Source organism: Pelobates fuscus, chromosome 11 (genome assembly GCF_036172605.1).
Source record: "Pelobates fuscus isolate aPelFus1 chromosome 11, aPelFus1.pri, whole genome shotgun sequence".
Classification (NCBI taxonomy): domain Eukaryota; kingdom Metazoa; phylum Chordata; class Amphibia; order Anura; family Pelobatidae; genus Pelobates; species Pelobates fuscus.
The window spans coordinates 126,482,355-126,509,150 of record NC_086327.1 but is presented as its reverse complement, the minus strand read 5'-3'; the positions used below and the strand labels follow the sequence as shown (position 1 = coordinate 126,509,150).

The 26,796-nt window shown below is 41.3% G+C and overlaps 1 protein-coding gene across 1 annotated transcript; it reads right to left on the bottom strand.

Annotated features, from left to right (window-relative positions):
- Window positions 1–141: 141 nt before the first annotated feature.
- On the bottom strand, window positions 142–26,796 carry DLAT (dihydrolipoamide S-acetyltransferase). Its single transcript, XM_063435637.1, has 14 exons — window positions 26,596–26,796; window positions 17,162–17,263; window positions 15,861–15,985; window positions 15,027–15,180; window positions 13,395–13,521; window positions 12,230–12,411; window positions 11,430–11,583; window positions 10,635–10,702; window positions 5,896–6,003; window positions 5,240–5,347; window positions 4,552–4,670; window positions 3,162–3,324; window positions 2,819–2,955; window positions 142–398 (listed from the first exon to the last, which is right to left on the bottom strand). The coding sequence occupies exons 1-14, from the start codon at window positions 26,794–26,796 to the stop codon at window positions 269–271; spliced, it is 1,878 nt and encodes a 625-aa protein (XP_063291707.1). The 3' UTR covers window positions 142–268.

Here is a 26,796-nt window from a genome sequence, read left to right as displayed (position 1 = left end):
CTTTAGGATAAGATACAACATGGTAGAAACAATCAGACCTGGCAAAGTGCTCGACAGTCTTATTAAAAGTTAGTAACAGTTATGGGAGTGGGGTACTTGTTACTGTACAGCATGGAGATTAAAAAAAAAAAAACTACCACGTTTGTTTGTTCTTTTAAATAAAAAGAAAAAAAGTGATGTATTTAGGAGTCTTTTGATGCAGAAGTACATAAATAGCTTGTTTGGATAACATGTGGGACAAGGAAAGTAGTGGATCTTTGTTCTCCTATTATAACAGCATGGTGGTGGGCTTCTCCAAGAACTTCTTAAATTCAGCAAGCCACTGCGCCCCAACTGCTCCATCCACAACACGGTGATCACAACTTAATGTGACAGACATCATGTTGGCAACATCAAAACTACAAAATAAAAAAAAAAAAATAGTACTGCTTTTATTAAAAAGTCACAGTTTGTTTACATTTTTACGTAAGGTACTTCTGTTGCAATGCAGAAGTCATGTAAAACAATTAGAAGGACACTACATGCGGTCTGTCCCCCTTTTGCATTTTTTTGTGTTTTATTCAGTCATGTAATTCAAGAGAAGTGATTCATTATTTTGGTCACTTTTCTATTTAAGAGAGAGATGCAGCCTACAGCCCTGAGTGTCCCTACAAACTCACTTTAGTCTTTTTAAAAGGGAGCCATCACTTCTCTTGAAATTACACCACTAGATAAAATATTGTAATATGCTCCGTTTTCCTTAACGTGTATATTAAAGATCAAGCAGTATTTAATAGGGAGATATATGTTCTTACAGATCCACATGGGAAAGGTGGGGGAGGTTTCTGTTGCTTACAGTTAAGGAGTTAAAATACGATTTTCATAGCATTCATTAAGGAGCATTCTAAAGTTAAAGGACCACTATAGCTGAATGTACCCCTAGTTTAACCCTGCAGCTGAAAACAGTTTCAGATCAACTGCAGGGTTAATCCAGCCTCTAGTGGCTGTCTCCCTGACAGCCACTAGAGGCCGCTTCCGCAATCCTCAATGCGAAAATTGCATTGAGGACACGCTGACGTCCATAGGAAAGCATTGAGTAATGCTTTCCTATGGGCGGTTTGAATGAGTGCACATTCGGAGCCGACGTCGGCAGAGGGAGGAGGGGTCACCAGCGCAGAGGGAGCCCGGCGCTGAATTAAGGTAAGTGGCTGAAGGGGTTTTAACCCCTTCATCCCAGCGGGAGGGGGGACACCTAATAACCCTATAGTGCCAGGAAAACAAGTTTGTTTTCCTGGCACTATAGTGCTCCTACAAGCAAAGTACAGAAAACGTTATTGATCTGGAAATTATAGAACATCAGGTGTTCTGCTTAAAGGCACACTCCAAACGCCAAAAACAACTTGAGCTTAATTAAATGGTTTTGATGTTTGCAGTCTCAGCACTCAATTCTCTGCCAGTTAGGAGTTAAATCACATTGTTTATGCAACCATAGCCACACAGCATCAGACTGGAAATCACACCACCTCCCTATACACTTCCTGAACAAGAGTTACATTTTTACCTTCCCTTACTCCAACAAAGTGTTTAAGAAATTATCTGTTGACCTGTTCACAGCTTGCAAACAACTCCTGAGAGTAATTAAAGTTCAAGTAATAGAACAGGAGATATTAACTTCTAAAGTAAAAGTACTGTGCTGTAAGATCTGGTTGAGGCAGTGGGAGCATAAATATAACTTTAATTACATACAGAGTCCATGCTGGAGCATCCTGTATGTAATTAAAGTAATATTTACAGAGCAGGAGATTTAAACCTTTAAAGTAAGTTACATCTGATTGAAAATTATTTTGTTTTCATGCATTTAGTGCCAGTCACAGCCATGAGAGGTGTGGCTAAGGCTGCATAAAAAGAAACAAAACTGACCTAGAACTCCCAAATGGCAGAGAATTGGGCAGTGAGACTGCAGGGGAATGATCTCTACACAAAAAGTGCCTTATTAAAGGAACACTATAGTCATCCACACCACGTCATGCCTTATCCTTTTAACCCTGTAAAACACTGCAGCTTTAAGAAACTGCAATATTTAAATTGCAAGGTTAAGTCCACCTCTAAAGGCGCTTCTGGTGCTCTGACCGACCAAAACCTGGTCACCTAACACGGAAGCCCACTGGAGAGCATTAAATACAATGTTTTCTTATGTGGAAGCTTGCACATCAAGTCCCCAATGCTCCTCTCTGACATTTCAGAAGGGGGAGAGGTGTGCAGCGCTGAGGTAGCCTCTGCACTGGAAAAAGTAAAACATTTTATTATTTTTATGGTGAACGAAAGGAACCTATATTTAATTAGGGATAGGAGGCACTATAGCATTAGGAATACACGTTTGTATACCCAACGCTATAGTGTTCCTTTAAGCTAAAAAGTTGTTTTAGTGCTTCAAATGCCTCTTTAAATGTAATAATACACCTTTCAATGTTAGAGCATATTAAAGACACACTTTTACAGTATAAGGAGAAATATTGGCTTTCAAAAGTTCCAGAAATAATCTTCATTTGAAACAATTACAAGTGGTCAATGTAACAAAATAAATAAAAAAATAGAAACAGGAGCATAAGATATAAGGAAAGAAAAAAATATATAGCATATTGATTAATAAAATATATTTTTACATGAAAAATGAAAAGAGAGCTAGTTAGCAGAATGAATTGTACAAGTTTTACAGTTGTTTATAGTATCACCACAATATAGAGAACTAAAATGCCCCCCCCCCCCCCCAAGATAGTAAAGTGCTGACACTGTAATGCCACCAAATGGTGCACTGGATCTTATATGTCTGCATACTTACCCTTTTTCATTGTCTGCTGGTAACAACCTCTTTTCAGATCCCCCCACAGCAAGAATGCAGGCCTGGGGTGGGTTAATAATAGCCGAGAAGTTTTTAATTCCATACATTCCTAAATTGGACACTGTGAACGTTCCTCCCTGCAAAAAGGAAAAATGGGAAATGCTTAAATTTTAATGACTAAAAATAAAATAAAAAGTCCAGAATTAGGAGAAAACAAATATTCTTAAATAGAGGCACCGGAGTTAATATTTAATAATGTGTATGATAATAATGAAATATTTTGAAAGATAAATGCGTCACTTGCCATGTAGAGGTTTGTTTGGGTTTTATTTGACAATCTCACCTGGAATTCATGAGGTTTGAGTTTTCCATCTCGTGCCCGGGTTGCCAAGGAAAGCACATCTGAGCTAATAGCTGCAAGGCCCTTTATGTGGGCATTGAATACTATGGGTGTTATAAGACCAGCAGGGGTGCTCACTGCCACGTTCACATCCACCACATGATTCCTGAAACAGAGAGACAGGCATTTTGGTTACCTACCAGAACCTTTATATACCACCACCTGAAAAGCAGCATATTAACATCTGATGCTCAGACAGAAACGTACCCATCATTTCATCCATTTAGTATTCGGTTGGATTGGAATATTGGAGAAACAAATATTCATTAAAAGGGACCCTATAGTCACCAAAACAACTACAGCTTATTGTATTTGTCCTGGTGTGTATAGTATGTCCCCCTAAGTCATTGTAATGTAAACACAGTCTTTTCAGAGAAAAAGCAGTGTTTACATTACTGCCTAAGGACCCCTCCAGTAGCAGTCACTCAGATGGTCACTAGAGACGCTTCCTGGGTCAGTGCTGCACGTTGCACTGACATTCAGCGTCTCCAAGCTCTGCATGGAAGTGCTGAACGTTTCTCACAGGGATGCACTGAGTCAATGCGTTTTCCTGTACATGCGCGATAGCCTCCCACTTGCTTTCCTATGGGAAACCATTGGACTGGGTGAGATCATAAACACAGGACCCGTGGCATTGCTGTAAAAAGGTGAGTAAACTTACTCTTAACCAGAGGTAAGGGGCAGGGGGACCTAAACTGTTATTTAGACCTAGTGTCAGGAATACTCGTTTATATTCCTCACACTATAGTGGTCTTTTAAGGCCACAAAATCTGATAACACTGCATTTTTATGGTGGCTGCAAGCTTTCAACTTTTTTTTTTTTTTTTTAAGTGGAACTGTCAATTATCTGAAAACCTCAATCCTTCACCCAGAAGATACGACTTATTGAGACCATGTAGAGCAGTAGGTTTATCTTTAACAAAAAATGATTTTGTTTTATTTAGCCCATCTTAAAGTCCCTACAATATTTCGAATAAGTTGATGGGGAGCAGTCAGCTTTATTTTTATAACACGCAACCTACAAGGCGGATTTTCTGATTATGCCATTTCTAGATTATGTAAATCCCGGGAGATATTTGACATCAAAATGCAGGCCTAACGAGTATTTTATGGGTCTATAATGGCAGAAGTATGTCAGAATTCTCTGTGGCTATAATTTCACTCCAACACCCAGAGATAGAGAGAAAGCCACCAACTTCAGCTTGGCAAGCCAACACTGCACAAAAGGCCCCCCCTACTCTGAAGTGACGCTTTTACTTAATTATTCTTTCAGCTTTGTTGTGGTATCACAATACATTAAAGATGGCTTCAGTAACGGTCCCGGGAAACATACTGTCTAATGACTGTGTCCAACCAGGAGGAGTTAGCCTCGGGCACTTTGAGACATGACAGGGCCGAGGCCTTGATGATGAAGTCGTTCACGGAAAGCTTGATGTTTTCAGGCTTGAGAACCTGCAAGAAAAAGGGCCAACTCACAATCATACTATTGAAACCATTTCAAATGAAGACAATAGAATAGAAGCATGCTAGCCACCCGCCAACACTTAACAGTCTTTAATCAGTCAGCTGGTATTTGTTCCATTCTTCAAATTAATTATTATACGGACAAATTATGTAACTCTGAAGCTCCACATTGACGCATCATGAAAGAAATGCAACGGACAAGCCGTTTCATGATTCGGCTGTCAGCAGATTCATTGTTAATGTTCAGTTCTGCATAAAACTTTAGGCAGGTCACAAATGCCAACACTGCAAAGTTTATTTTTATGGAAATTATCCATTGTGTCCCATTACTGACACTTACTTGTCACTCTATATTCAAACCCTATCAAGTCGAGATAAGGCATGCTAGAAAGGATTGTGTTGATCTACAAACACGCTAGTGAACTAAAACCATCTCAATCAATAATCAATATGGATCAACCGCAGTGGTATTTCTAATAGGTATGGATCCAAAGATTTTTCCTAGCCCTGGTATTGGTAGTACCGAATAGATCATATAAAAAAAAAAAGTTTCTTACCTCGTTTAGCTCCTTCCTTAATTCAAGAATTTCTCCCATATTAATATCAATGGAGAGATAGTAGTGAGGTATGGTTTGTTTCGACTGCATGAGCCGCTGAGCAATTACCTAGAAGGAAATGAAACATGAGAAGCCATAATAGTATATTTCTCTACAGGTAATCTATTCACTAGACGTTGAACTATAGAAAACTGGTATCAGAATGGCTACATTTTGGGAAAAATAGCAGATATGGAAAGATTCCCTGGCTTTGCAATAGACACAGCTTGACTCTTTTAGACTACATTTTGCTGCAGTTTAGTGAATAAAACCCACTATTCTCACAGCTACAGATCTTTTTAAATCTATGTATTTACAAGCAATTTCTCCAGGGCAAACCTCAGTTACTGTTTTCATTGCCAATGAATGGCTCCTAAGGCTGTTTAACAGGTCACAACGACCAAAGCTAAAATACACGTAGAACTTCTATTCCTTAGAATTTCAAGAATGGTTTTACTATGTACGTCTTTATACAAATATTTTATGCTTTAGGCTTGAGCTAAAAAGCAATGTGTTTACTGAATACTGCACAAAATAAACCAAGGGGAAACCTGCGTAAGCAAACTAGCAGAGAAACTGCAGACAGTGATAAGGAGCTTGGAATTGTATTCTCTTACCCTCCTGATGTTGCTAATAGGGACATCTGTGAAGACCCCAGTGGGAACAGCTGCCACAGCTGGAGATGAAGGAGTAACTGCCTGGGTTGGTACAGCAGCAGCCGGAGCCTAACAGTAAAGAGAGAGACAGAAAAAAAAAAAAAAAAAACTTTAAAAACGCAAAACTGAGCCGGTTGACGAAAATCATTTCTGAACGTATTAAAATGCAGAAGTATACACAGACACCCCTATTGAACGCCCTTAAATCTCCCATTGAGGACAAAGAATAAGTTATGTGCACGCATTGCTTAATTCAGCAATTGTATAATTTAACAGAAAAGTCTTTGTTGTCTGGAATAAAGCAAGCCTTTTCATTTTGGTATAAAGATCTAAAAGTTTGTAAATTTGTAAATGCATGCACACATGTACACAGAAAATACATGTACACAAATGTTTGTAAAGGTCATAATATTTCCCTGTTATGTAAACATCAACACATAATAAAGAGATTGGAAGGAAAGCTAGCCAGGCAGGTTCTATGAGTTTTACATTTGTGAGTTTCTCTAAAGGGTGTACTCTCTAAACCATGGGTCGTCAACCTGGTCCCTACCGCCCACTAGTGGGCGTTTTAGGATTTCAGGTGGGCGGTAGGGATTTCCAGGTTTTGACGACCTGACGACCGGGCGGGCGGGTGCGAGCCGGCGGTACCCCTGCGACTGGGTACCGCCGTGACAAATTGCTGCTCCGGCCCGCGCGGCAAACCGCCGGGGCTGCATATGGAGGGGTCCATCGGGTGGCCCATGCTGTCAGGGCCACCCGATGGATGTGGATTGTGAGGGGGCCCGGTCAGCGCTGGGCGCTTTAACAGCGCGACCGGGCCCCCTGTGATGACATCGCAGAGCTGGGAGGAAGTGACTGCACATCACTCCTCCCAGCTAACCCTGAGAGCCGCGCGGGAGGAAGACCAGGGAGTCAGAGTGGGAACTCTGACTCCCATCCACCTGAGCCACCACTGGACCCCAGGGAAAGTCACCCTCCTGAATCTAAAAGGTAGGAAACAGGAGGGTGACTTAAATATAATGTGTGTGTGTGTGTGTGTGTGTCTCGTACGTGTGTGTGTGTGTGTCTCGTACGTGTGTGTGTGTGTGTCTCGTACGTGTGTGTGTGTGTGTCTCGTACGTGTGTGTGTGTGTGTCTCGTACGTGTGTGTGTGTGTGTCTCGTACGTGTGTGTGTGTGTGTCTCGTACGTGTGTGTGTGTGTGTCTCGTACGTGTGTGTGTGTGTGTCTCGTACGTGTGTGTGTGTGTGTCTCGTACGTGTGTGTGTGTGTGTCTCGTACGTGTGTGTGTGTGTGTCTCGTACGTGTGTGTGTGTGTGTCTCGTACGTGTGTGTGTGTGTGTCTCGTACGTGTGTGTGTGTGTGTCTCGTACGTGTGTGTGTGTGTGTCTCGTACGTGTGTGTGTGTGTGTCTCGTACGTGCGTGTGTGTGTCTCGTACGTGCGTGTGTGTGTCTCGTACGTGCGTGTGTGTGTCTCGTACGTGCGTGTGTGTGTCTCGTACGTGCGTGTGTGTGTCTCGTACGTGCGTGTGTGTGTCTCGTACGTGCGTGTGTGTGTCTCGTACGTGCGTGTGTGTGTCTCGTACGTGCGTGTGTGTGTCTCGTACGTGCGTGTGTGTGTCTCGTACGTGCGTGTGTGTGTCTCGTACGTACGTGTGTGTGTCTCGTACGTACGTGTGTGTGTCTCGTACGTACGTGTGTGTGTCTCGTACGTACGTGTGTGTGTCTCGTACGTACGTGTGTGTGTCTCGTACGTACGTGTGTGTGTCTCGTACGTACGTGTGTGTGTCTCGTACGTACGTGTGTGTGTCTCGTACGTACGTGTGTGTGTCTCGTACGTACGTGTGTGTGTCTCGTACGTACGTGTGTGTGTCTCGTACGTACGTGTGTGTGTCTCGTACGTACGTGTGTGTGTCTCGTACGTACGTGTGTGTGTCTCGTACGTACGTGTGTGTGTCTCGTACGTACGTGTGTGTGTCTCGTACGTACGTGTGTGTGTCTCGTACGTACGTGTGTGTGTCTCGTACGTACGTGTGTGTGTCTCGTACGTACGTGTGTGTGTCTCGTACGTACGTGTGTGTGTCTCGTACGTACGTGTGTGTGTCTCGTACGTACGTGTGTGTGTCTCGTACGTACGTGTGTGTGTCTCGTACGTACGTGTGTGTGTCTCGTACGTACGTGTGTGTGTCTCGTACGTACGTGTGTGTGTCTCGTACGTACGTGTGTGTGTCTCGTACGTACGTGTGTGTGTCTCGTACGTACGTGTGTGTGTCTCGTACGTACGTGTGTGTGTCTCGTACGTACGTGTGTGTGTCTCGTACGTACGTGTGTGTGTCTCGTACGTACGTGTGTGTCTCGTACGTACGTGTGTGTGTCTCGTACGTACGTGTGTGTGTCTCGTACGTACGTGTGTGTGTCTCGTACGTACGTGTGTGTGTCTCGTACGTACGTGTGTGTGTCTCGTACGTGTGTGTGTCTCGTACGTGTGTGTGTCTCGTACGTACGTGTGTGTCTCGTACGTGTGTGTGTCTCGTACGTGTGTGTGTCTCGTACGTACGTGTGTGTGTCTCGTACGTGTGTGTGTCTCGTACGTACGTGTGTCTCGTACGTACGTGTGTCTCGTACGTACGTGTGTCTCGTACGTACGTGTGTCTCGTACGTACGTGTGTCTCGTACGTACGTGTGTCTCGTACGTACGTGTGTCTCGTACGTACGTGTGTCTCGTACGTACGTGTGTCTCGTACGTACGTGTGTCTCGTACGTACGTGTGTCTCGTACGTACGTGTGTCTCGTACGTACGTGTGTCTCGTACGTACGTGTGTCTCGTACGTACGTGTGTCTCGTACGTACGTGTGTCTCGTACGTACGTGTGTCTCGTACGTACGTGTGTCTCGTACGTACGTGTGTCTCGTACGTACGTGTGTCTCGTACGTACGTGTGTCTCGTACGTACGTGTGTCTCGTACGTACGTGTGTCTCGTACGTACGTGTGTCTCGTACGTACGTGTGTCTCGTACGTACGTGTGTCTCGTACGTACGTGTGTCTCGTACGTACGTGTGTCTCGTACGTACGTGTGTCTCGTACGTACGTGTGTCTCGTACGTACGTGTGTCTCGTACGTACGTGTGTCTCGTACGTACGTGTGTCTCGTACGTACGTGTGTCTCGTACGTACGTGTGTCTCGTACGTACGTGTGTCTCGTACGTACGTGTGTCTCGTACGTACGTGTGTCTCGTACGTACGTGTGTCTCGTACGTACGTGTGTCTCGTACGTACGTGTGTCTCGTACGTACGTGTGTCTCGTACGTACGTGTGTCTCGTACGTACGTGTGTCTCGTACGTACGTGTGTCTCGTACGTACGTGTGTCTCGTACGTACGTGTGTCTCGTACGTACGTGTGTCTCGTACGTGTGTCTCGTACGTGTGTCTCGTACGTGTGTCTCGTACGTGTGTCTCGTACGTGTGTCTCGTACGTGTGTCTCGTACGTGTGTCTCGTACGTGTGTCTCGTACGTGTGTCTCGTACGTGTGTCTCGTACGTGTGTCTCGTACGTGTGTCTCGTACGTGTGTCTCGTACGTGTGTCTCGTACGTGTGTCTCGTACGTGTGTCTCGTACGTGTGTCTCGTACGTGTGTCTCGTACGTGTGTCTCGTACGTGTGTCTCGTACGTGTGTCTCGTACGTGTGTCTCGTACGTGTGTCTCGTACGTGTGTCTCGTACGTGTGTCTCGTACGTGTGTCTCGTACGTGTGTCTCGTACGTGTGTCTCGTACGTGTGTCTCGTACGTGTGTCTCGTACGTGTGTCTGTCTGTTATAGTGGACTATATAGTAAGTGGGCTACCTAGCTCAGCCTTCCTACTGGGCATTGCTACAAGGAAGGTTAAAAAATAGAAAAAAGGGGAAAAAAAAGGTGGGGAGGGGAATTGAGGAGGGAGAGGAGATGAGCTGACGCACAAGAAAAATCATAGAGAGATAATATGAGAAATCATATTATGCGCAAACAGAGAAGTCGTCTGAATATCACTGAAAGAGACCTTCGTTTGTTCCTTACGAAAATCGAACCAGATATCAAATATTTAGTCTCGCAGCATCAACCTCAAGGATCTCATTAATCACTAGTAAAGGTAATTTCAATTTACTTTATTGTTTTCTCATTAAACTTTATAAAGTTAAAAACCTTATAAACCTGCATTAAGTAGAAATAAAAAGATAAATGTACGTACATTTATTTTTTGTAAAACACCCTCCTTTCTAAAAAATATTCCGCATTTGCGCGAAAACTGGTGGGCAGTAAGGAAATTTTTTCAACCAAAAAGTTGCATTAGTGGGCGGTAGGTAAAAAAAGGTTGACTACCACTGCTCTAAACGGTGAAATGTGGACAATGGGCAAGGGAATTGCCATATACTGGACATTTTGTATAAAAATCTACAATTTTTTTTTTAAATTAAATTAGCCATTAAATGGTATTTTATATAAATAAGTAAACAGCATCCTACTTTTAAAAAACAGTGGACAATCGCTAAAAACTATACTTTGGATGACAGATTAACAAAGTGACTTGGACATCAAATGTTTTATTGCCATCATTACAAATCCCTTTAAAAAACAGCACAAAGCTTGGAATTGTCTTTTCCACTAACACTTTGGAATAGTGGGAATGAATTGGTTCAGTTTAGGATATGATATGATATGGGACTTACTGCAGTAACCTTAGGAGGTACAAAGGCATCAATATCTTTCTTTGTAATCCTGCCATCTGGGCCAGTACCTAAAACCAAAAAAACAGCAAAGAATAAATAAAAAATATTTTAAACAAAGTGAACAGCATTAAATAAAAATGTATTTGTACCGGAATAAAAGTAGGATCACTCAAGGATTTTACTACTTCCTTGTCCTGACAAAACCATTTTCTCCACAGAGGATCAAACCCCTATGAAGAGTATTTTAAAGGTATAATTACTTATACTTTGTGTATCGTATACCAGTAAGAGTGTAAATACTGGATGGGACTGAATTAAAACCTGCGACATATCACTGTATTTACCTAATCCCTTGTCTGGAAGAAGTTGATGGTGGCAGCCACAAACAGCAGTTATATATATACTTATTTAATTAGAAAACCATTGGTTCAATTGCACTCATTTCTAAATGCAAAACTTTGATACACGTTTCCTGGGTGCTCTAATAAAAGCTATATGTAACTCCGTAAAATCCAGAGACAATTATACCTAAAGACTAACACATATACAGAAACAAAATGTCTTTAATATACTGCTGCCATCTTTAACTACGCAAGCTACACTATCAATCTTGATCATCGTTATCAGGCAATAAACAGGGTAGTAACCTGAAAATGTATTTCAAAAGAACATTTCCTTTTATAACCGTGAATATATTAATGCCTGATCATTATTTATTCCATTTCATCAGAGTAAATGCAGCGTAGGACAAACTACAACCAGACCCACCTTCAAAGTACCCAGATCGACACTCACCTTTTACTTGTTTGATGTCTATGCCTTTCTCAGATGCAAGTTTTTTGGCTAGAGGGCTCACGAATACCCTCCCCTTAGCACCAGAAGAAACAGGACTTGGTGTGCCAAGTGGGGGAGCTGTAGTTGCTGGGGGAGGTGAAGGCAGTCCTGCAGCCTTAAAAAATAAAGCACATGACAGTTAAAATTGTATTATCAGGGTTAACTCATTATTATTATCCCTAACAAATGCGTCCATTGGCGTTAGCAGTCCACACGATGACATTCACAAATATATACTTGTCTTCCCTGTATGGTATATGAGTAAAGACAGGACTGAAATATGAAGCAATTTCTGCAAATTAATACAGGGGATATCTTTCCGGGGGCAGTTAGATTGAGATTTAGCATGCAGTGCTGCACAAAGAGCAATTAGAGGGTAAATGTCTGCACCGCCTGATCACACAGGGCATATTAGTCTACACAACCTGCAAAAATTGTGCTGCAAGCATTGTCCCCTGTCTGGCTCCAGGCAGAGAACAGTGCTGTATGCGTGTACGCTCCTAGCACAGCTCTTGCACGTTAAAAAGGATGAATTGCACAGCGTGAGACACCAGTGCACACTCACACTATACAGGTACTGGGACGGCAAGTCAAAAAGGAAAAAAAAAAAAAAATAAAGTGCTGGGATCTTAAAGAGAGCTTTCATGCTTGACCTGCTTCCAGAGGCACTAGAATCTGCTGCAGTAGTTTTTAATGCACAAAGTGCCCCTGTAAATGTCTGTAAGAAATGTGTGCCATTTGGAATGGCTGGGTTTTATTACCGGAGCAGAGGGTGCTGGTTGAGGTTTAATATCTACTACAGCGGACTCCTTGTAATCCACAAAACTGGCAATATCGGACTCCTTCTCCACGATGATGCACAGAGGGGTCCCCAGAGGTACATCTCGCGTCCCTTCTGCTATAAGGATTTTTGCCAAATAACCTTCTTCCTGTACCTCAAAGCCTGCGTGCAGAGAGAGGAGAATGAGATACAGAGCTACACAAAGACACCGGAAATGTATATTCATATGGTTGGTAGATATGTTCAAGTGCTGCCCTTTCTTTATGGAATGCCCTCCAACTCCACATTCAACTCTTCCAGTTTCTGCAGTGTTTTACAAAAACAAAATCCTTAAATACTTTACAAACCAAGGAAAACAAACAGTTACTTGCGTTCCATCTCAAAATCCCTACGCACACTTAGAGAAGTGGAGGTTTTTAGTATTACTACAATGGACAGTCAAGTGTATGTTCACCTGCCATGTTAAGGCAAGCCTCTTAGGTGACTACTACACCAACAATTCACCTTGCTAGGTAAAATCCCTAATGAGAGAGAGGGGTACACCATGCACAAATTAATTAACCCTTAATAGGGAACACATGGGGTGGGTGGTAGCACTGGCTGTTATATTGCACAAGTAGCTTATTGTCTGTGTCTTTTATTGAATGTATTGGGGATGATGTGTACTATAGTCATTGCAGCCACCCAAGAGTAGTGAGAGCTTGAGCGCAGGGCTTCATTTTATATGTTTGTACTTCTTCGGAGAAGCCCATCAGCTCGCCCATTAACTCCTCATTCATTACAACCACCTCCCAAACACCCCTTCCATCCTTGCAGGTATACTTCGATTATCCGATTCCCTGTATATTTCTTTTAAATTGTACGCAGTGCACTCTTCACCTATTGCTTCCATATGTCAAATGTGTTTTGTTAGAATTGTTTTGACTATTGTACAGCACTACAGAATATGTTGGTGCTATATAACGAATTGTAATTGCTATGGATCACTGTTTATCCATATAAAATGATCAATTCAAACAAAATGGTAACATACCGTGGTTTATAAATTGATCCAACCAAGTTTGCTGTGTTTTCAATAAACACAAATAAAAAAACACTACCAGCATTAACACACTGCCAAGTAATATAAATGGGCTAGTAGGTACCTATGGTGGCTTTGTCCGTCTCAATTTCTGCCAGAAGGTCTCCTTCACTGAGCTTCTCGCCAACCCTTTTCTCCCACTTTTGTATTGTGCCCATGGTCATAGTTGGTGACAAGGCTGGTAAATTAATCTGTACAATGGCAAACACAACATATTGGTAAAACTGGCATTATAAACATATGTGGAAGATTTAAGGCGTATCACCAATATTATACATTGTGTCTTAATAAAGGATCAATATAATGTATGGCCAACATTTAATCAATTTAACCCCTTAAGGACTGAGCCAAAGGTACACGTTGTGATCAAAACAAAAATTAAACAAACCTAGGAATTTGCACTATATGTCTGTCCAACCGTAAGACACCTCTTTCCTATTAAATGCACCCAAACGTAGTATACATCATTTTGTTCTGGGGTTAAGGGCTTTCATGTTACATCAAATATTTATATATTAAACATAATTTAAAGGGACACTATAGTCACCTGAACAACTTTAGCTTAATGAAGCAGTTTTGGTGTATAGAACATGCCCCTGCAGCCTCACTGCTCAATCCTCTGCCATTTAGGAGTTAAATCCCTTTGTTTATGAACCCTAGTCACACCTCCCTGCATGTGACTTGCACAGCCTTCCATAAACACTTCCTGTAAAGAGAGCCCTATTTAGGCTTTCTTTATTGCAAGTTTTGTTTAATTAAGATTTTCTTATCCCCTGCTATGTTAATAGCTTGCTAGACCCTGCAAGAGCCTCCTGTATGTGATTAAAGTTCAATTTAGAGATTGAGATACAATTATTTAAGGTAAATTACATCTGTTTGAAAGTGAAACCAGTTTTTTTTTCATGCAGGCTCTGTCAATCATAGCCAGGGGAGGTGTGGCGAGGGCTGTATAAACAGAAACAAAGTGATTTAACTCCTAAATGACAGTGAATGGAGCAGTGAAATTGCAGGGGAATGATCTATACACTAAAACTGCTTTATTAAGCTAAAGTAATTTAGGTGACTATAGTGTTCCTTTAATGTGAATTTTAAAAAAAAGTGAGAAATAAGGAAATTGTTATTTTTTTTTTTAGTTCTGCAAGGTATTTTAACTGTGAATGGTATACTAATATTAGCAAATAACTAATTTGAACGCTAATTATGGCCAGTATGTGTGACTAAGTGGCAACTAAAAAAGACTGGACATACCCCATTTGCAATACCTTGGGTTGTCTACTTTTGCCAATGGTATGCCATCATGGGGGTAATTATCATTCGTGGGCTATCATACGGTCTCAAAGACATCATAACCAATAAAGCAAATTTCAATATTGAAGAAAAAAAAAAAAAAGGAAATTCAAGCCTTATTTGTGATTCAGTAACTTTTGAAAACCCCATAAAACCTGTACATGGGGGGTACTGTTATACTCGGGAGCCTTCACTAAACACAAATCTTAGGATTTCAAAATAGTAAAAGATATCACAACAATTATATTGTCAGTGAAAGTACAGTTTGTGTGTGAAAAATGCCCAAAAAAAAGTGCATTTTCACTGACGTTATCATCGTTGTGATAGGTTTTGCTGTTTTTAAACACTAATATTTGTGTTTAGCGATGTCTGTGTTTAGTGAAGACAAATTCTCATTTGTGACTTTCACCTTCATGTGTGTGGGGTAGGTACTGCCTGGGGACTGAACAGCCTGGGGGGTCGGTGCTGCAGCGGTTTGAGGAGGCGCCACAGCCGCTCCTGGACTAGGAGCAGAGGTTGCAGAATCCAAAGTGTAATTTTTAAAGGCTTCAATAAACTCTGGTCTAAGGAGGAAAAAAAAATAAACATGAATAATTGTATCCAGTAGGAACTTATTGTAAGCAACAATCACATACCAAAACAATGTTTACAAATTAGCAGATATATTACAGATGTGATTCTCCGTGTCTACACTCAATAGTGTCAAAACATATCAGTGATTAATAGAAAAAAAATGCACCTTTTTTTTTTTTTTTTTTTTTTTTAACAAATTCGCAGTTAATATTGTTTTAAATATTATACATAAAAATATATACCATGCAGGTACAACACTCAATGTAGAAACACTCCAATATTCATCAAAATGCATCATTAAGTAGTATAATATTTATTTTGTTTAATACACAGCTATTTAAACCAAAATCTTAGGGAAAAAGCGAACTGAATAAACGTTTATTAAACTCTTAACGCAAGTCATGCTGAAATATTTACATGTCTATACTTTTGACGTTTCTTGAAGTAAGGATTCTAGCCCAGTAGTAATAAAACATAGTACTATAGTCTTTTTTATTTTTTCGCTAATGCTATAGAAATGTAGCAAAATGGACTTTGCAAAGCCAGGGATGATAACATAAGTTAGTTTTTCCCCCAGCAGAATTAGAATACCAGAGTTAGTAGAAATTGTTTATCCACTTTCATATGAAGTGGGTAGGAAGATGCTCAACCTCCTTTGTCTTTTACTCACTTGTCTACAGTTATACAGATTACAGAACCAATGGGGACATCTCGAGTTCCTTCTGCCACCAGAATTTTAGCCATGTAACATTCCTCCAAGCTCTCAAACCCCACAGTCGCTTTGTCAGTCTCTACCTGTGCAACAGAGAAAGGTATGTGAGATTATATAGCAACATCTTCCAGATACCTTTTAGATTGGAAGATAAGGATCTAATATTGCTAGATTATAGCCAAACATGACCATCCCTGCACCTGGAACCTGCCGATAATCCATCAATAGCATAAAAGTAAATAAGAAGATGGCATAAACACCGGACACTCAGTATTTACAGACAGCTGCTAAAGGCACTTTGCTCACTGAATTTTCATGTTTGGAGGCAAACACGGTCAGGGTTATTTAACTAAACTGAAAAATAAAGGCCCAAATAGTTGAATTGGCAAAAAAAAAAAAAAAATCTCTAAGTCAGCTAAGCTTCCAGGTCGGCTATTTTGTTCTACAATTTGAAATTCACTTTGAATTCTCACTTTAGTAAAAAAAAAACAAAACAAAAAAAAACGGAGAAGATGCTTCTCACGAAGAAGCATTGAGGTCACTAATTGTCAAAGAGAAGCATTCGATTATCTGAGCCCAGTGATTGCAGCGCATGCCCGATAGGTCCTCAATACTTCCTAAGAGAAGCACTGGGTTGGACCAAAGATGATCCAGACGGCTGTTCTCAGCAGCAGCAGGAGTAACTGCCAGGAGGAGAGTGTTCCATTAACTATAAAACAATGAAGTTTCAAATTCTCTTGATTAATTCAGTTTTTGAGAAATGTACAGTTTAAACTTTGTTGATGCAGGCTGATGCCTATGGAACGACCAGACTTCGCAGAACAGGGAAATATTTGAAAGGACTTGTTGTTTAGAAAGCAACAGTAGAAGAAACAAAAGTGGAGTTGTCAGCCTGTAATATCTTACGCACCACAAAAAAAAAAAAAAAAGAGGAGTTGTTGCCTTTTATTTATCATAAAAAAAAAATACATGTTTCCCGTAAAAGGACACTATAATCACCAGAAGAACTACAACTTAATGTAGTAGTTCTGGTGTCTATAGTCTGTCCCTGCAGGCTTTTATAGGTAAACAGAGAAAATGCAGAGTTAACATTACAGCCTAGGGACACCTCCAGGGGCAGTCACTCAGACGGCCACTAGAGGTACTTCCTGGGTCAGTGCTGCACAACATGTTTTATTATTTATTTATTTTTAAAGCGGGGTACAGTACACATTCTCATCAATGAAGTACGTGTAACTGTGGTCATACACCAGTATTACCTCAGCAATAAGGTCCCCTTCATTAATTTTATCTCCATCCTTTTTTTCCCAGCGAGCAATGGTTCCATTCTGCATTGTAGGGGACAAAGCAGGCAAAGGCACCTACAGATCACAAAGAGAAGACAAACGAAAAGGTTTCAAACGGCAATGCAGTGAAAGCTGTGGAGAGAGTGCAAACAAAAACACTAAAAACAAGCCCACGGTCGCTCTTATGTTTACGGTTTTATCTCATACAAATTAAAATGAGCTCAGTTTCACATATAGTTTGTGACAATCACAAGTCATTACAATATATTCCTAAGCCAAAGGAAAAGCTAAAAAAAAAATGTAGTCCTCAGAGCCCTCCTTGTAAAAACAACCATAAAAAAGTAAAATGCTACAGCATATAAAATCATGAAGACGGGTTGGTGTGGAATGGGGGCGAGCCAGTGATACAATAAGCCCTGCCAGTCAGTGCTGCAGATGAAATGCCAGCAACTTCCCTCAACCAGCACAAATATTACACTGATCAACTTATTTCATTTCTATATAGAGTTCTCCACTACAGCAGTATCTTGTAGAAAATGTGAATAATTCCCAACAAATTCCTGCAGTTGAAACACAATGGTTTGTAAAACTTAAAGTGACGCAATTGTTTAGTTTTCGACACTAGCGGTTCTAAACAGGTTAAATACTGAAATAGTGTTCCTGGCTGGAGGGCACAGTGACAGTTGCACAATTCTCAATGTACAGAATGTTAACTCGATGTAAGTAGAAGCCTTTGGCATCTATAGCCTTCCCACTCATCAGCAGCACTGAGAATAGAAAAAAGAAAATATATAAATCCACATGATCAAGTGCAATCCCATCCAACCGGGGCAACAATGGTGGGCTGAGAGTGGAGGAGGGGGGGGGATGTTGTTCCTCTGAGAATGGTAAGCTATAGGACTATACACGAACGTTGATTCACTTAAATTTAAATGTTTGAATGTAGCCTTAAAGCAGCTCTGTCATCTTTTTGCAAAGACCCCCTAAGGTGACATGCCCGCTTGGGGAGCAGTGCTATACTGACTCGAAGCTGTACCCGAAGCCACCATCATCTTCTTTTTTCAGTTCCTGTGGTGACCATGCTGCATTAGAGCACACAACTCTAATGTCTTGGAGGGTCCCTGAACAGGTCTATTAAGCCCGTAGCCCTATATTGTGTGCGCACCAAGCAATGGAAACTCTGTTGAATAGACATGGGATCATTGTAACCGAAATTTCTGGGATGATGTATTGCTATAGTGGCAAAAATGTTGACACATTGATTTGTGTTCTCTAACTTTGTAATCTGGGCATAATTGTTAGACGTCCGTTATCAACTCACCATTAACAGCGGTTTCCTACAGAGGACAAAATGTGCTATCTTTCTCTTACGCTCATAAGAACCTCAATAAAATAATTAGCATTCACACACATAGTATTTTATTGCGGTTTTCTTCCTGGTTACATACCACTCTCTCATGGACCATACATGATAAGTGTGGCGCTGACCTCAGTAGAATTCCCAGGCATTAGAGAGGAATTCATCCATTAATTCATTACAGTAATGGCTCAGTAGCAATTTACCATCAGCAGCATATGAATGCTACATACCCACTTTCTGATGGACCATACATGATAAGTGTGGCGCTGACCTCAGAAGAATTCCCAGGCATTAGAGAGGAATGTATCCATTAATTAATTACAGTGATAGCTCACTAGGAATTTACCATCAGCAGCATTTGAATGCTATATACTATGCTATATATGAATGCTATATACCCACTTGTCATATTTGGTCTACCAGTATGTAGGAGTGATGTATGGGGGTTCTGGTTTTTGGGGTGCTCATGTCACCCCCTCCTTTGTCTCCTAGTCTGCTGTCACCTCATTAACCCTCTCACTGCCTGGCTGATGATTTAAGTTCTTAATTCTTCTGTTTGCTGGATGTTCACCACAATGCTCTTTGCAACACCCCAATTGTTGAAAGGGTTAATACAGACATAGCGGCATTAGACAGCACTGCACCTTCAGGACTTTCCAAGTCAGTCTATGTACTCATAAGTAAGCATCTTAGTTTCTTCGGCCAGCATGGATTTTGACCAAACAGATTTAATTGCAAAAAAAGGTAGGTAGGCAGGTAGGTCAGCCAGAGAGATTGGTGTGTAGTCCCAAATATCAGGCGGCACAAATACTCCAGTATGGTCTCTATAATCATACAAACACAAGGATCAGTACGACATCAATAACTTCATTATCTAGGCTAAACTCAAATTAGAGACTAAAGTTAAACCCTTAACTTGTGTAACATGTACTTCTCTCAGTGTTGCTTATATATGTGTGGGTGATATGTGTATATATGTGTGGGTGATAGGAGATGCAGGTAAAGAAGGTCTTCAAAGAACCCCTTACCTGACATCTCCGCTCCGACCAATTGCCCCCAAAACTTCTGACACCAGTTTGTTGGGGATAAAATCAGCCCGGACCCTTTGTGGATGATGGATATTTGCCAACTCATTCAGAGCTCTGGAAATTGGAAATGAATAGCAGAGACTTGTTCAATAACCAATTCAAAGTTTATTATACAGTCATATGCATTTATACCCCATTTTCATGTCGGTGGGGGCCATGAGCATTAGTGACATCATTTGTTTTTCACAAGTTATAAACAGCTGTTTCTAGTTATAATCTTTCGTCATATAACGTATCACATATTTGATTAAAACCAGATATTTACAAATACCGATATATTGGACAATTAACAAGAACATTTCGAAATCAGTATTTTTCCAGCAAAAAGGATTTTATACAAATCCTTTTTCCGAGAAATAAAGATGAAATGCCAAATTCATTCTTTGTTCAAATTAACTCTTATATGGACAGCTAGGATAGATATCAAAATAGATATTTGCATCTACACCTGCAGGCTTTTCAATGTAAACACTCCCTTTTCATATTAAAGCCAGTGTTTACATGTCTGGCTAGTAACACCTCTAATGGCAGTCACTCAGATGGCCACTAGAGGTACTTCCTGGCTTTCAGCACGCTGCATGTAACTCGTACAGATACATTAATACAATGCATCTCTATGAGGAGATGCTGATTGGCAAAGTGCGATGTTTTGCCGCGCGCGAGCTACAAAATTGACAAAAAGGAATGGAGCATTTTAGTTACGAAGAAAGGTTAAACAATTTTAATCTCTTTAGTTTGGAAAAAAGCGCCTCAGAGGGATATGATAACATTATACAAATATATTTGGGGCCACTACAAACCATTATCTGAAAATCTATTCATAAACAGGGCTATACATAGGACACGAGGTCAAACATTTAGGCTGGAAGAAAGGAAATTTCATCTAAGGCAAAGAAAAGGTTTTTTTTTTTTACAGTAATAGCTATCAGGATATGGAATTCTCTGCCTGAAGAGATGGTTTTATCAGAGTCCATACAGATGTTTAAACTGCAATTGGATAAATACATGCAAAAACTTAACATAGAGGGATATCATTTCTAATTAGTGGAGTAATAGTTGCTTGATGCAAGGAGACATCTGACTGCTATTTTGGGGTCAAGAAGGAATTTTTTCCTAGTTTGTTGCAAAATTGGGAGCGCTTCAGACTGGGTTTTTTGCCTTCTTTTGGGTCAACAGCAAAAATGTGAGGAAGGCTGAACTTGATGGACGCAAGTCTCTTTTCAGCTATGTTACTATGTAACATTGGAAGGCGATCCTCCTCTATAGGCCATCGGTTCAGGAAGACCCACAGAGAAGACTTGTCAAAAAGGGACCTTGGTTTTTCTGTGTAAATGTGTTAATCCATTGGGGTTCCAACCCCCAGCATATTCCAGCAGCCTGACACACTCTCCCTGACTTATCTTTCTCTGACTAACTTTAACAAAAATAAAGCCAAAATGGGGAAGCCATGTGTGAAAAACTAAGTACACCTTATGATTCAATAGCTTGTAGAACCACCTTTAGCTGCAATAATTTGAAGTTATAATTTTCAATGCACATGCGCATTAGGTCTCCCCGACCGGTGGGCGGGATCAGTCTCGCCCACCGGCCGACGCAGTCAGAACGAGGAGTGGCGCGGAGGGAGAAGCAGCGACGTGGGACATCGTCGCTGCCTCAGGTAAGTTACTGAAGGGGTTTTCACCCCTTCAGCAACCGGAGATTGGGAGGTGGGAGGGAGAGGGAACCTGCAGTGCCAGGAAAACTGATTGTTTTCCTGGCACTGGAGTTTCCCTTTAAGGTCCCACAACAGCATTTCATTTGGGTTAAGATCTGGACTTTGACTGGACCATTGCAACACCTTGATTCTTTTTTTTTTTCAGCCATTCTGGTGTAAATTTGCTGGTGTGCTTGGGATTATTTACCCGTTGCATGACCCAAGCTTTAGCTGTTGGACAGCACATTTGACTCTAGAATAATTTGGTCTACAGCGGAGTTCATGGTCAACTCAAAGACTGCAAGGTTCCTAGGTCCTGTGGCTGCAAAACCAGCCTAAATAATCATCCCTCCGCCAGCGTGCTTGACAGTTGGGATGAGGTATTTGTGCTGATATGCTGTGTTTGTTTTTTGCTAAATGTGGCACTGTGCACTGTGGCCAAACATCTCCAGTGTGGTCTTGTCTGTCCAAAGGACATTGTTCTAGAAGTCTTGTGGTTTGTTCCGATGAAACTTCCAAACCTAAGCCATGCTACCATCTTCTTTTTAGAGAGAAGAGGCTTTTTCCTGGCAACCCTTCCGAACAAACCATACTTGTTCTGTCTTTTTCTTTTCAGATAATTTTTATTAAACAGTTTTTGATACAGATACCACAAAATCGTATTGTCATGAACTTTAATATTGTATTTGCTAACCTTAGGCCTGTTGAATCTTTTTTGCAATTTCTCTGAGCATTGCCGGGTCTGACCGGGTCTGACCTTGGGGTTAATTTTGGTGGGATATCCACTTCTGGAAAGATTGGCAACTGTCTTGAATGTTTCCCACTGTTGAATAGTCAGGCTGGAATGGCTCATTGAGATACAGTAACTGCTGGACTGCTTTATCCATTCTGAATTCTAGAATGTGGAGCATAGTGAATAACCCTGGCACTCAGGTTTAATAATTAAAGGGACACTACAGTCACCTGAATAACTGCAGCTTAATGCAGTGGTTATGGTGTCTATAGACTGTCCCTGCAGGCTTTTCAATGTAAACACTCCCTTTTCATATTAAAGCCAGTGTTTACATGTCTGGCTAGTAACACCTCTAATGGCAGTCACTCAGATGGCCACTAGAGGTACTTCCTGGCTTTCAGCACGCTGCATGTAACTCGTACAGATACATTAATACAATGCATCTCTATGAGGAGATGCTGATTGGCAAAGTGCGATGTTTTGCCGCGCGCGAGCTACAAAATTGACAAAAAGGAATGGAGCATTTTAGTTACGAAGAAAGGTTAAACAATTTTAATCTCTTTAGTTTGGAAAAAAGCGCCTCAGAGGGATATGATAACATTATACAAATATATTTGGGGCCACTACAAACCATTATCTGAAAATCTATTCATAAACAGGGCTATACATAGGACACGAGGTCACACATTTAGGCTGGAAGAAAGGAAATTTCATCTAAGGCAAAGAAAAGGTTTTTTTTTTACAGTAATAGCTATCAGGATATGGAATTCTCTGCCTGAAGAGATGGTTTTATCAGAGTCCATACAGATGTTTAAACTGCAATTGGATAAATACATGCAAAAACTTAACATAGAGGGATATCATTTCTAATTAGTGGAGTAATAGTTGCTTGATCCAAGGAGACATCTGACTGCTATTTTGGGGTCAAGAAGGAATTTTTTCCTAGTTTGTTGCAAAATTGGGAGCGCTTCAGACTGGGTTTTTTGCCTTCTTTTGGGTCAACAGCAAAAATGTGAGGAAGGCTGAACTTGATGGACGCAAGTCTCTTTTCAGCTATGTTACTATGTAACATTGGAAGGCGATCCTCCTCTATAGGCCATCGGTTCAGGAAGACCCACAGAGAAGACTTGTCAAAAAGGGACCTTGGTTTTTCTGTGTAAATGTGTTAATCCATTGGGGTTCCAACCCCCAGCATATTCCAGCAGCCTGACACACTCTCCCTGACTTATCTTTCTCTGACTAACTTTAACAAAAATAAAGCCAAAATGGGGAAGCCATGTGTGAAAAACTAAGTACACCTTATGATTCAATAGCTTGTAGAACCACCTTTAGCTGCAATAATTTGAAGTTATAATTTTCAATGCACATGCGCATTAGGTCTCCCCGACCGGTGGGCGGGATCAGTCTCGCCCACCGGCCGACGCAGTCAGAACGAGGAGTGGCGCGGAGGGAGAAGCAGCGACGTGGGACATCGTCGCTGCCTCAGGTAAGTTACTGAAGGGGTTTTCACCCCTTCAGCAACCGGAGATTGGGAGGTGGGAGGGAGAGGGAACCTGCAGTGCCAGGAAAACTGATTGTTTTCCTGGCACTGGAGTTTCCCTTTAAGGTCCCACAACAGCATTTCATTTGGGTTAAGATCTGGACTTTGACTGGACCATTGCAACACCTTGATTCTTTTTTTTTTTCAGCCATTCTGGTGTAAATTTGCTGGTGTGCTTGGGATTATTTACCCGTTGCATGACCCAAGCTTTAGCTGTTGGACAGCACATTTGACTCTAGAATAATTTGGTCTACAGCGGAGTTCATGGTCAACTCAAAGACTGCAAGGTTCCTAGGTCCTGTGGCTGCAAAACCAGCCTAAATAATCATCCCTCCGCCAGCGTGCTTGACAGTTGGGATGAGGTATTTGTGCTGATATGCTGTGTTTGTTTTTTGCTAAATGTGGCACTGTGCACTGTGGCCAAACATCTCCAGTGTGGTCTTGTCTGTCCAAAGGACATTGTTCTAGAAGTCTTGTGGTTTGTTCCGATGAAACTTCCAAACCTAAGCCATGCTACCATCTTCTTTTTAGAGAGAAGAGGCTTTTTCCTGGCAACCCTTCCGAACAAACCATACTTGTTCTGTCTTTTTCTTTTCAGATAATTTTTATTAAACAGTTTTTGATACAGATACCACAAAATCGTATTGTCATGAACTTTAATATTGTATTTGCTAACCTTAGGCCTGTTGAATCTTTTTTGCAATTTCTCTGAGCATTGCCGGGTCTGACCGGGTCTGACCTTGGGGTTAATTTTGGTGGGATATCCACTTCTGGAAAGATTGGCAACTGTCTTGAATGTTTCCCACTGTTGAATAGTCAGGCTGGAATGGCTCATTGAGATACAGTAACTGCTGGACTGCTTTATCCATTCTGAATTCTAGAATGTGGAGCATAGTGAATAACCCTGGCACTCAGGTTTAATAATTAAAGGGACACTACAGTCACCTGAATAACTGCAGCTTAATGCAGTGGTTATGGTGTCTATAGACTGTCCCTGCAGGCTTTTCAATGTAAACACTCCCTTTTCATATTAAAGCCAGTGTTTACATGTCTGGCTAGTAACACCTCTAATGGCAGTCACTCAGATGGCCACTAGAGGTACTTCCTGGCTTTCAGCACGCTGCATGTAACTCGTACAGATACATTAATACAATGCATCTCTATGAGGAGATGCTGATTGGCAAAGTGCGATGTTTTGCCGCGCGCGAGCTACAAAATTGACAAAAAGGAATGGAGCATTTTAGTTACGAAGAAAGGTTAAACAATTTTAATCTCTTTAGTTTGGAAAAAAGCGCCACAGAGGGATATGATAACATTATACAAATATATTTGGGGCCACTACAAACCATTATCTGAAAATCTATTCATAAACAGGGCTATACATAGGACACGAGGTCACACATTTAGGCTGGAAGAAAGGAAATTTCATCTAAGGCAAAGAAAAGGTTTTTTTTTTACAGTAATAGCTATCAGGATATGGGATTCTCTGCCTGAAGAGATGGTTTTATCAGAGTCCATACAGATGTTTAAACTGCAATTGGATAAATACATGCAAAAACTTAACATAGAGGGATATCATTTCTAATTAGTGGAGTAATAGTTGCTTGATCCAAGGAGACATCTGACTGCTATTTTGGGGTCAAGAAGGAATTTTTTCCTAGTTTGTTGCAAAATTGGGAGCGCTTCAGACTGGGTTTTTTGCCTTCTTTTGGGTCAACAGCAAAAATGTGAGGAAGGCTGAACTTGATGGACGCAAGTCTCTTTTCAGCTATGTTACTATGTAACATTGGAAGGCGATCCTCCTCTATAGGCCATCGGTTCAGGAAGACCCACAGAGAAGACTTGTCAAAAAGGGACCTTGGTTTTTCTGTGTAAATGTGTTAATCCATTGGGGTTCCAACCCCCAGCATATTCCAGCAGCCTGACACACTCTCCCTGACTTATCTTTCTCTGACTAACTTTAACAAAAATAAAGCCAAAATGGGGAAGCCATGTGTGAAAAACTAAGTACACCTTATGATTCAATAGCTTGTAGAACCACCTTTAGCTGCAATAATTTGAAGTTATAATTTTCAATGCACATGCGCATTAGGTCTCCCCGACCGGTGGGCGGGATCAGTCTCGCCCACCGGCCGACGCAGTCAGAACGAGGAGTGGCGCGGAGGGAGAAGCAGAGACGTGGGACATCGTCGCTGCCTCAGGTAAGTTACTGAAGGGGTTTTCACCCCTTCAGCAACCGGAGATTGGGAGGTGGGAGGGAGAGGGAACCTGCAGTGCCAGGAAAACTGATTGTTTTCCTGGCACTGGAGTTTCCCTTTAAGGTCCCACAACAGCATTTCATTTGGGTTAAGATCTGGACTTTGACTGGACCATTGCAACACCTTGATTCTTTTTTTTTTCAGCCATTCTGGTGTAAATTTGCTGGTGTGCTTGGGATTATTGACCCGTTGCATGACCCAAGCTTTAGCTGTTGGACAGCACATTTGACTCTAGAATAATTTGGTCTACAGCGGAGTTCATGGTCAACTCAAAGACTGCAAGGTTCCTAGGTCCTGTGGCTGCAAAACCAGCCGAAATAATCATCCCTCCGCCAGCGTGCTTGACAGTTGGGATGAGGTATTTGTGCTGATATGCTGTGTTTGTTTTTTGCTAAATGTGGCACTGTGCACTGTGGCCAAACATCTCCAGTGTGGTCTTGTCTGTCCAAAGGACATTGTTCTAGAAGTCTTGTGGTTTGTTCCGATGAAACTTCCAAACCTAAGCCATGCTACCATCTTCTTTTTAGAGAGAAGAGGCTTTTTCCTGGCAACCCTTCCGAACAAACCATACTTGTTCTGTCTTTTTCTTTTCAGATAATTTTTATTAAACAGTTTTTGATACAGATACCACAAAATCGTATTGTCATGAACTTAAATATTGTATTTGCTAACCTTAGGCCTGTTGAATCTTTTTTGCAATTTCTCTGAGCATTGCCGGGTCTGACCGGGTCTGACCTTGGGGTTAATTTTGGTGGGATATCCACTTCTGGAAAGATTGGCAACTGTCTTGAATGTTTCCCACTGTTGAATAATCTTTTTCACCATAGAATGATGGACCTCAAATTGTTTGGAAATGGCCTTATAAGCCTCCCAGGTTTGATGGGAAGCAACTATTGCTTCTCTAAGAACATTGCTGATGTCTTTCCGTTTTGGCAT